General features: G+C 51.1%; 2 protein-coding genes across 3 annotated transcripts; both read right to left on the minus strand.

Annotated features, from left to right (window-relative positions):
- Nucleotides 1-497: 497 nt before the first annotated feature.
- Nucleotides 498-5927, minus strand: LOC309397873 (small ribosomal subunit protein eS4). The gene is made up of 7 exons (XM_081964282.1): nucleotides 5797-5927; nucleotides 5371-5448; nucleotides 4420-4600; nucleotides 3788-3885; nucleotides 1953-2124; nucleotides 1545-1702; nucleotides 498-652 (listed from the first exon to the last, which is right to left on the minus strand). Exons 1-7 carry the CDS (start codon nucleotides 5797-5799, stop codon nucleotides 551-553), a joined length of 792 nt encoding a protein of 263 aa, XP_081820408.1. The 5' UTR covers nucleotides 5800-5927; the 3' UTR covers nucleotides 498-550.
- A 438-nt stretch (nucleotides 5928-6365) lies between these two features.
- Nucleotides 6366-10930, minus strand: HDAC8 (histone deacetylase 8). 2 transcript variants are annotated; one of them, XM_081964256.1, is made up of 11 exons: nucleotides 10778-10930; nucleotides 10621-10673; nucleotides 10384-10514; nucleotides 10142-10283; nucleotides 9921-10033; nucleotides 9571-9648; nucleotides 9328-9436; nucleotides 8234-8406; nucleotides 7226-7320; nucleotides 6827-6932; nucleotides 6366-6730 (listed from the first exon to the last, which is right to left on the minus strand). In XM_081964256.1, exons 1-11 carry the CDS (start codon nucleotides 10862-10864, stop codon nucleotides 6708-6710), a joined length of 1110 nt encoding a protein of 369 aa, XP_081820382.1. In that variant the 5' UTR covers nucleotides 10865-10930; the 3' UTR covers nucleotides 6366-6707. The 2 variants fall into 2 exon arrangements, 1 of the variants encoding a protein (XP_081820382.1); XR_014176323.1 differs by lacking the exon at nucleotides 6366-6730 and having other exon boundaries at nucleotides 7226-7324.
- Between the last annotated feature and the right edge of the window lie 136 nt (nucleotides 10931-11066).

Here is an 11066-nt window from a genome sequence, read left to right on the forward strand (position 1 = left end):
CTGAACCAAGATCCTTTTTTGTAAAAAGATTTTATAAAGAACTGCCAGAAAGAGCAGACCCAGTAAACGTGCAAGACTTGATAAGGATAAAAACCACTGTAACCAACTGCAACCTCTTCAATTAAGTGCCTCCTCCTCCTCCTTCCTCCGATCCTTTCGGAATATTCCCTTCACATGCATATACACGTGTTCATAAAACCTACAGACTGACCTTGTGACGCATCTGACTGTTTCTTTCATGAACAGAGAAAGCAGATGGTGGCTTAAGACTCCCCTCTCTCTTGTGGGCATAGGAAGAAAATGCCCCAGGTGGGGTAATTCCCCATAGGGACAGAAATATTTAACTGAAAACTCATCTCTGCCAGAATTGGCCCCTAACCCAAGAGAAATGAGAGGACTGGAACCTCGTGAAATCCCCTGCTCCCTTTGCCATCCCATTTCCTACGGCAGAACCACACAAAGGGTCCAGGACAGCCAAGGAGAGGAAAGCCCAGGGAGAAGTATGGAAAAGGTTTATTTATCAAACCGGAAATCAGTCTGGATCGGGGGCTCAACCGCTGCTCTGTTTAGCTGCCAGCCTCTTGTCTCTCTCTTCAGCGATAGTCAGACGGATTCCTTTTCCACGTGGCAGAGAGATCCAAGGCTTGTTACCCTGAGGTTCGAAAGAGAGACACGTTAGGGAGAAACACATTTCTCATGAGGCATTCCTGGGGATGCTAGAAGCAAAGCATCCTAACTTCCTTCCAAACTGTAACAATCTGGTTGCTTGAGAGGTGGCCAGTTTTGGGCCCAACTGAAGGGATTCTAGACATTCCAGAAAGCCATGATCCAATTCCGGCTCTGCAAGATTAATCTCTGGAGAGCCACTGGGCCGCCCCCCCAGAATAGCCAGATCAGCATGGATCAGATCAGAAATGGAGGCTTTCGGTGCTCCTCAGATTAAGCACCCTTAATAAACAAACAGAACTGAATTTGAGGGCTACAATCTAACAAACCGAGAAACCAAATTATTGATTTTGGGGGGGGGGGGGGGATCAAACTGACAACTCTCACCAGATGGACTAATACTACTTCAAGGTCTAGCCATAGACGTTACCTAACTAATTGCAGTTGCCACTCATGCTCCCCTCTGGGAACCCTCGTGCGCCAACTCATTTTCTAAAACTAGTTCTCGCTTTCGTTGCAAAAAGATTCAAGCAATCTTTCTTTAAGGACATTTGAAATATTCAGGATATTTAGGATTTCATTTTCAAAGGTGTATTGAATAGTTTTATGGTCTCCGAACCGATTTGAGAATTTATCAATAAAAATTCAGAAATCATAAAATTATGACGGTATGATTTCAGAATGTATCCTTCTGCACAAGTTCCCTCTGGGTAGGTAGAAACCAAAGGAGGGAAGGCGGATGGCAGACCCAGGCCCCTTCCCTGCAAGGGCCGACAATGACTCTCCTCCTTCGTGTCTCTGCTCCTCAAAGGAGGTTGTGAGAAGCGCCCGGCCAATTCTTTACCCTGCACTGCGTATACCCGCTGCCAGCAGCTTACCTTTCCAATCACAAAGATGTTAGACAGTCTGGTGGCAAAGCTATTGCCATTAGCATCCTTAACGTGAACCACATCAAAGGAACCAGGATGCCTCTCCCGGTTGGTGATTACACCAATACGCCCCAAGTTAGCTCCTCCGGTCACCATGCACAAGTTGCCTGCAGGTGGAAAAGGAAGAAGTTGCCCATACGATCCTCCCAGGTCCCTAATCAAAGGCTAATAACCCTTGGCCCCAGCAGGGCTTTCAGGAACACAGGCACTATATTCCACAAAAACCGCTGCTTGCCCACATCTAAAGAGCAGGTGTTTTGATCTCCAGGGCAGACACTTCAAGTCACAAACGACCAACCCCTGAAAACAGACCCACAGCAGTCTGTGCACCCCACAGTGATGTCCCTTAAAACAAACCTGTGTCAAACTTGATGAAGTCTGTAATCTTGCCTGTCTCCAAATCAATCTGGATGGTGTCATTCACTTTGATGAGGGGATCTGGGTACCGGATTGTTCGGGCATCATGAGTGACAAGGTGAGGAATTCCTTTGGTGCCCACAAAGATTTTTCTAACCTTGCACAGCTTGTACTGGGAAAAAACAACCAACAGAGGGAATTACTTGGGCCACACGGGGCTTCTGCCATTACAAAGCTTTTAAAAGGACAGCAGACAGTCTTCTCCTACTGTTGATCTGCCGGCCAACTGCCAGGGAATAGACCCTGCTGCTTAGACTAGGGGAGGGGACCTGGAGCCCACCAGATGCTTCAGACCACTCTCCCAATCCCTTTCCTTCAGGAAGCAGGCTGGAATTGAATGAGGAAGGGGGACTTAAAACAAAAGAAGAAATGAGCGAGCAATGAGTTGATGTAACGTGGTATTCATATGTGCAGTCGATAGTCGAGATATGAGAAAGATGTTGAAACCCAGGGATTTTACAAAGAATTAAGGGAGTCAGATAAAATCTTAACGGGAACATGAGAAAAACTAATAAAGAAATTGTATAGCAACTTATTGGGTATAAAACTGGAAGAGGAACAAGAGGTAATGATAGCATGGGCATGGTTATGCAATAGATAAATGGCAGGAACTGTGGGATAGGAATCACAAATTAACAATGTCAACTGCATATAGAGAGAATTTGTATAAGATGTTTTACAGATGGCATCTACCATCGGCGAGGTTGGCGAAAATGTTTAAGGAGAAATCAGCTAAATGTTGGAAATGCCTCCAAATACCTGGATCCTATTATGGTATGCGATAGACATGTGGAGAAGCAAAAAAGTATTGGATAAAAATCAACACATGGTTGGAAGAGATGACACAACAATGTATTGAACTGAAACCAGAAATATTTCTGCTAGGAATTTTGCCTGACGTTTATAATAAAGAGAATGTAGATTTGATTATTCATGTACTAACCGCAGCTAGAACTGTATTTGCACAACACTGGAAAAGTGGAGAAATTCCAATTGATGAAAAGGGTGATAAGAAAAACATCAGAATGTGCAGAAATGAACAGATTAACATTGGCAATTAGAGAGAAAAACGGAATATTATGTGATATGGGAGGTATTTTATCAATGGCTAGAGAATAAAAAAGGAGTTTGGAAATGAAGATTAAAGGGAAAGCAAAAATATATTAAGATAAAGATGTAAATAAAAAGGAAATTGTTCGTATACATACATACATACATATATAAAATGAGAATAAGGATGTTTAAGTTTAAAATGTATGGTTATTATTATAAGATATCAAGAAGAAAATGGGGAGCATTATGTTTAAATGTTTAATATACTATAATATTAAGCTTAGTGAAATAATGTTATATGAACGTGAATGAGATGGAAAACCGTAACCCTAACAATTGCATCAGCTGGGAAGCATCACCTCAGTCTATCTAGGGACTCAAGGTCTAGCATGAAAAAACATTTCTGAGGATGGTCCCACCCCAGATCCTCTCAGCATTCAGAGCAGGAACCTGGCAAGATGCACTCCAGGAAATGAAGGGATTTTCCCCACCCATCTGGTATCCAGAAAGTTCAGAGGTCAATTCTAGTCAGCATCCTCCAAAAAGAGGACTTAAATAAGGGAACAACAATCTATTAAGTCTGGCAAAAGACACCAGGACAAATGTTCAGAAGCAGCAACGTCCCAGTTTCAGAGCGCATTAGTTCTGACCGATATTCATTCAGTTTCTTAGTCAAGGAATATAATTCTGCCTTTCCAATACTGGTTGGCTGGCAGGCTTACCTTGGCTTCTTCTGGTGTGATGCGGTGAACGGCAAAGCGTCCCTTGGTGTCGTACACGAGGCGGAAGTGCTCAGCTGTTTTTTCAATGCTGATCACATCTGATAAGGAATCAGCCAAAAACAAAGGCGTTGGGAGACACGATCTTAGCTTCCAAAGGAGGCGAAACACATGGCTTTGCCACTGCATGGCTTTGTCTTTTGATAAGTTGCTTCTTCAGACCTCAGGAGAGGCTTTGACTCTTCTGAGATCTAAAGAGTGAAACGTGGCGTATCTCAAAGACAAAAGGCAAAACACCCAGAGAAACAGGCCAAAGAAAGTCGGATGCCACCTGGGGAAAACTAGAAGCAAGTGAGGGCAACTGCATAATGGAGATGGGCCAGGTTGGTTCCCATAACCACTTACCCAGAAACGCAGCCTAGTTTATGGAAGTTGGAGACTGGAGAAGGTGAGCTGTTACTTACTGCTAAGACTATTTATTTGTGGAATGGACTATCAATGCATTTTATTAGAATTAAAGAACAGATTGTTTCCTGGATGAGTAGCAACCTTAAGGAAATATAAAAAGGTCACTTCTCCCTTTTCTAAACTACAGATTGCCCTCCCCAGCCCAGCACAAACTAACTTTCACTAACCCATGAATCCGGCCGGATAGGTAATATCTGTGCGGACTTTGCCATCAATCTTGATAAACCGCTGCATGCATATTTTCTTGACCTCATCACCGGTCAGGGCATACTTAAGCCTATTCCTGAGAAAAATGATAAGTGGGAGGCATTCCCTCAGTTTGTGGGGTCCTGTCGATGGACGAGGTGCCTGTAAATACAAAGACAGTGGAAAGTCTCGCACACACACACACAAACACACCACAATATTCCCATAAAGCCATTTCGAGAAAGCAGGAACGAGCCATGAAGGCAGCCACCATTTATGTAACTGAATCGTAGCCCGACTTTCCCTCATCCCGAGGTATTCAAGACAGCACTCATTCATGGTGCCTGCTTAATATTTTAGCTCTCACCCAGGAGAAGCGCATGGGGGCTGAGCCAACATCTCCCAGGTGTTGCTATTCCTAGCTAGCCCCTCTGGCCATCGCATTAATCTCCTGCTTGGGGCTTTTACTGTCAATCCCCCTTCAGGGCACAGGAAAGAGGTCAAGGCATCCATACGGCAGGGATGCTCTCCTTCTCCTCTCCCCCTCCCTCTTTTCTCTCTCCCCCTCCCTCTCCTCTCTCTCTCAATATCAATCACAGTCAGCTTTTTGTGGAAAAAGCCGAACACTCAGCAGGCTCCTTTCCTCCTCCCATTCAGTGCATGCCATGCTCAAAGCTGCGACATTATCTTTAACAAGAACGCACCAAAGTTGTGGTTTGGAGCAAGAATGCAAGGAGGACCGCTGCAGTGGAAGGCCTCTAGCACAACCGCATCTCTGCAAATGGCTCAAATCTTGGAAGCTCCATCCGACCAAGTCCAAGAGTGCAAGCGGCGCCAGCGCCCCCCCCCCCTTTCAGGCTACGTTACGGGGAACCATTCCCCAAACCCAACCCCGCATCCCCAAGGCAGCGTGCTTGACCGGCCGAGCTTACAAAGACTCCCGTCAGCTTGTCCAGCATCCAATGCTTCGGAGCGGCCACCCGCTTCAGGTGCTTCTTGGGTCCACGAGCCTGCAAGAACCGTGCAAAGTAGCCGTTAGAGATGGTCGGGGAAGGCAAGCGAGACCCATCCCCGCGTTGGCCCCGGAACGCAGCCGCCCTTCGACGGAGCTGCGGCGGCTCAGCCCGGATTCCTGCCCTGGAGCAGGCCGAATGCGGGAGCGACCCGGCCCCTCCGATCACTTCTTCCGAAGCCGGCCTTTTTTTGGGACCGGAAGGGCGCTTTGCTGGCAAAAAGCGTCCCTGCGGGGCCCCGCCGGGCTACCGGTCCTCCTGCCGCCAACCGGGGCGCTCCGCTCAGATTAAGCCGACGGATGGCGAGGGATTCCGGGAGGTGCGAGCCAAGAGCCGCGTACTCACCATGGCCGCGTTCCGCTGAGAAAGGGCCGCCGCTTCCACCCCCGGCCGGATATCCGGGCTGAAGTACGGCGGCTCCGCGCGTCCAAAAAGTCTCGTGGGCGACAGCGAGCAGCTCCCCCAAGCGGCCACGATGGTTCTTACTCGGAGAGAAGACGCTCTCCATCACCCGCCCACCGAGCGCAGCTCCCCATAGCCTCCGAAGTCAGAGCACGCATGCGCATGCGAAATGCAATGGGAGAACAAGCCACATCTGGAACTCCCGTCTGGGGCGTCTCCCACCCGGGCCAGGAATGGGGGAGGGGGGCAGCTGACTGCAGAGCCCAAAGGGCCACGCAGGGAACCTGCAAACAGGGTGCTGGCAATGCTGCAGGATGCTTCACTGGGAAATGGAGAAGGGAAGCAGGTAGATGCCTTGGATTTTATGAAGTTTTCCTCCCTGTCACTCCCATCAAGGGCAATCTTGAGGCTCCCTCAAGAAAACCGGTGGGATTCATTGCCACAAGATGGAAAACACTATTGACGGAGCTTAGTCCAAGGAGAACGCAAGGAACACACACCAGGACAAGAGCTAAAGTCATCCAGTTTTTTATTTTATTTCAAGGCAAACAGCTGTTTAAAAAAAGGCCAATGGAGAAGAGACTCATCTTGCTGTGCTCCTGCCAGTCCGAGAGGCCCAGGGCCTTCCACTCCTTCCAGAATGAGCTGCCTCTGCAAGGGACGAGGCTGGAAGTCCTGGAGGTGGGGGGGGAGGTGAAGTGAGGTTTCCTTTAACACTCTGTTGCTCCAAGCAGCACAAACCACTCCTGGACCGCAGCCTGAGGGACTTGCATTTCCGTGCAGTTTCTCTGCAGACGCTTTGACCGCTGCTCCCAGGGGCAGAGGCTCTGGGGAGAAGGGAGACCTCTTTCCCACTAAGTCACATGTTTCAGGTGTTCTGCAAAGAGAGAAAATGCAAGCCTGTGCCCTGCTGGGGCCCTCGGGGCCCACCCTCCAATCCCTCCCCCCCCAGACGGGAGCAGAGAGGGCCCACCTTTCACACAGCTAAGGAGCTCCTGGATACGCTGAGGCTCGTTCCTGTCTGGCCGGCAACTGGGAGTGATTTCCAGCACGTAGTCAGGTCCGTATTCCGTGAAGAACTGTGAGAGGGAAGGTCTTTTTTTCAAGAGCCAGCCAGGAGTGACCCGTGCATGCCTGGCTACCCTGGGCCAGCCACCCGCTTTCTCCCCACATTCCCAGCCTCTGCCTTCGCAGCGGCGAGTTCCTTCAAACGTCGATCATCATGGGTGTATTGCAGGGGGTCTCAAGCATTCTCGACTATCCCAGATAAATAAATCAGAGGCTTATTTTCACAGGGAGTCCAAGATTAAAAAAGGGCAGCCTTTTTTCCTATGCTTGGAGCAGGGGAGGTGGGGAGGGGCTCGAGACTTACCTCGTGATCGGGAATTTCAGAGGGCAAAGTTTTCCCCAGGATGACTCCAGTCAGGTACGTCCAGCAGCGGGCAGTGTTAGCAAGGTGATAGCCTCCTATCTCCAGGAGGGAACGAGACACCACATAAGGAAGAGGGCAAAGAGAAGAGGAGGAGCCAATGTCGCGACGAGACGACGTGCGATCTCAATGCTCTGAGATCGCCATCGATACTTTTGCCGCTGGGTGGTCCAAACGGACCTAAACCGTCCAGCAGAGATGGTGAACAGGAAGAATATGTCTTGCTGATCCCAGGGACATCGCAAAGTCCCTGATCGATCCAAGGTAAGTTCTTCAAGCCAGCGACGAACAATTAGGCTGATGAAGTCGGGGCAGCTCCAAAACGGAAGGATACGGAAAGAGAAAGTATTTCCAGCTGGTGAGGAATTTTTACGGTTCAAAAGAGACTGCCTTTAAAAAACTTAAAATTAACTTAAATTGGAGAACAAAAGAAATAAGCGGCGGAATTAAATTTGGAATGGTTTTGGACAGTGGTTTATCTTACTTTTTAAATGCTATCTTCATAGATGCAATTTATGCAAGCCTTTTAAAACGAATGGATTAAGTTTTCTTCTATTTTTTTTCTTTTATTATTCTTTGTAACCTATGGACTAAAATTCTCCTCTTTCGTTACTGAGGGTGTTCTTCTAACTCATTCAAGAATCGGACTTTCTTTTTTAAACTTGAAATACAAAAAAGATACAAAAAGAATCAAAGAAAATTGCAACAATAACACTGCTAAGGTTGTATATGTTTTGGTTTGTCTTTGTCTGTTTAAAAAATTAAAAAAACTTAAAAAAAAAGAATGACTTAAAAAAAAAGGCAAGATTCCAGGCTGCACCAAGCTGAAGCATTTCCCACTCCTAGACTGTGACACACACACCCCTCAAGCCGACCTTTGGGGCTCCGTCCCAATCTACATTTCCCTGCGCCTGCCTGCCTGATGCCACACTTGCATCCTTGCTTGCTTACCTCCCCCCAGGATAAGGGTCGGCAGCTGCCACTGCAGCACGTAATTCAGGCACTTGCCGATCCCTTCCGGGGTCAGGTTGAATGCACACATGGGGTCGCCGGCAATCGTATCGGCTCCTAACTGCAGGACTACAGCTTCCGGCCGGAAGGCAGCATGCACATCCTTCAGCACCCTGCAGAATGAAAGAAGGAGGGAAGCTGCTGGACCCGGCTCTCCTCCCTTGCTGAGGGTCAGCCATCCCTCCCTGTGGACTCCTCCGAGGATCCTTGGCCCTACTGGGGGGCGGAGCCCAGGGAGGGACAAAGGCAGGGGCAGGGAGAGATTCTAGAATAGCTACCGCCCTGGAATACTCCATAAGAAATGGCACTAAGTGGAACTCATATTAGAAATAAAATGTAAACACAGAAAATTATTTGTAGGAAAATATAAAGTTGGGATGGATGGCTGAAATGCCACACCGAAAACCCACCAGAGAAAATAAATAAGGGCAACAATGGAAAGGAGGGCGGGGGGTGAGGAGGGGAAAGAAGAAAAGGTAAAGCAGAGAAAGTAAGGGTGGGGAATTAAGTGTAGGAGAGAGGGGAAGAAAGAGGAGAAGGGAGGAGGAGAGGCGAAAGAGAGGGGAAGAAGAAAGGAGGAAGGAGAGGAGGGAAGAAGAAGGCAGAGAAGGGAGGTTGAGAAGATGGAACGGGTAAAGTTGTTGCAAAATAAGATGGAGGCACCGGGTGGCCCACAAAGTGATCCAAACTGTATTTTTAATTATAATTACGTGTGTGTGTGTGTAAAATGAGTATAATGATGAATAGCAATTATAAGAATGTATATCTATGAATGAATGTGAAAGGGAAAAAATAAAACTTTTTGTAAAAAAAAAAAACGCCATTAAACATCCCAGCAATTCTGAGAAGGTGAAATTCCATTGTGGGCTGCCAAGTGGGATCACTCCAAAAGAGGATGAGGGAAAGCCCCCTCCCCCATCCCCCCGATTTCTCCTGACTGTGAGAGACCTCCCGTGGCTGTCCAGAAAGCAGGCAAGCCAAGCCGAATCAGCAGCTTGTGTTGGGGAGAGGGGCCCAGAGGAGCAGTTGCTTACGCCTCGCAGATCTGATAGTACACCTCGTTCTTGATGCCATCCTGCAGGGGCACGTTGACGCTGTAGTAGCGCCCCTTCCCCAAGCCCACCTCTGTCACGTCTCCTGTTCCTGAGTAGGCGGGAAAGCTCCGGTTAGCCCATACCAATGCAAGGCTGGGTCACCCTTGATCTTTTCCCTCATAAAGGAGACAAGCGAGAGGGATCCCGCCAGGCAGAATCCAAGGTGGTAAAGAAGCCACTTACCTGGGAAAAATCCAGGAGAAAACTTGTGCAGGGACACCGTCATGACTTTGGAGGTGAAGCTGAAAGCGTCTTCGACACCTGCGCAGATGGCAAAGAGGGAGATGCTCCTTTGTGCACCAGCTGGAGCCCGTTGCCCGGTTAGAAATCCCCTTCTACAGGGTCCTCAATGCCCCCTTCCCCCACCTTCGGAAGCAGGCAGGGAACTGTTTGGCCATCCAGCCTCCTATCCAAAGGCGATTCCCTTGAGGCTGTTGCCCCCTTGGGGAAGGGGCATTTCCAGGCAGAGCACCTTCTCTTCCGCAGGCCTCCCTCGCCCCCCCCCCCCCCCGATTAAGCAGCGGGAGCCTTACCATCCCCGTGATGCAGGTCGAGGTCAACGTAGAGGACCCGGTCAAACCTCCGGCGCAGCTGCAGGATCCCCAGCACCGCATCGTTCAGGTAGCAGAAACCCGAGGCTTCGTCCCTGGAAGGGAGGCGGTGCAGCTCGGCCAGGCTGCCCGGGGCGCGGTGGGCGAAAGCGCTCGCATCGGCATCCCCTCCCCGGCCCTCCCCAGTGCCCGCCGGCCCCTACTTCTTAGCGTGGTGCCAGCCCCCGGCCCAGTTGATGGCCACCCGGCTCTTCTCCTCCACCAGGCACCGCGCCGCCGTCAGAGTGGCCCCGCCGACCGCCGCCGCGTACTCGAAGACGCCCTTGCTGGTCGGGCAGTCGTAGCCTACGGGGGAGAGGAGGGAGGGGGGGCAGAGGGCCAAATCAGCGGAGTGGGTGGGGGCGGTATGGGGGGGCGGGGCGAGGGGGTCCCGCTCGCCGCTCACCGAGGCCGAATTCGGCGGAGTCCGGGTGGTCCTCATCGCCGTCCTGGCTGACCTGCCGCAGGTGCTGCAGGTAGGCGTCGGTGTGGAAGGCCGCCATCTCCTCCATGCGGGCGGGGCGCGGCTGGACGACCCTAGGGAGGCAAGGCTCAGGCGGGCGCGGAGGCTCCTCGGCGAGACCCCCGACCAGGACGACAGCGCCGCCGCTCTGCCCGCCCGCCCGCCCGCCCGCCCGCCTACCTCATGTGCGGCAGCAGCGAGTAGGCTTCCACCAGCGCGTGCACCATGCTGGCCTGCGGAGAGACGGCGCCGGCTCAGCTTCTCCCCGCGCGGGCAGCGCCCCCCCCAACTGTGCCCCCAGCGCAATCCCACACACACCCGCGCCCCCTCCACGCACCCGCCGCGGGACTTTGCACAGGGCGTCGCATCGCGCCACGCACTCGGCGCCATACACGTAGACCGGCGGCGGCGGCGAGCCGTCCATGAGCGGCCCGGGCCGAGCGAGCCTCGCGACGGGCTTCCTGCTGCCGCGTGGGGCGCCGGGAAATGAAGTCCTGCGTTGCCGGAGAGAGGCCCCTCCCCTCCTCCCTCCCGCGTCTCTGCCAGGCGCCCCCCCCCCCGCCGCCCCGAGGGTCTTCGACTGGCAGCCGAGCTTGAAGCTCCCGCTCGGCCTGCCAAGCCCGCCG

Source organism: Natrix helvetica, assembly GCF_964273705.1.
Source record: "Natrix helvetica genome assembly, chromosome: 11".
In the NCBI taxonomy this organism is placed as follows: Eukaryota; Metazoa; Chordata; class Lepidosauria; order Squamata; family Natricidae; genus Natrix; species Natrix helvetica.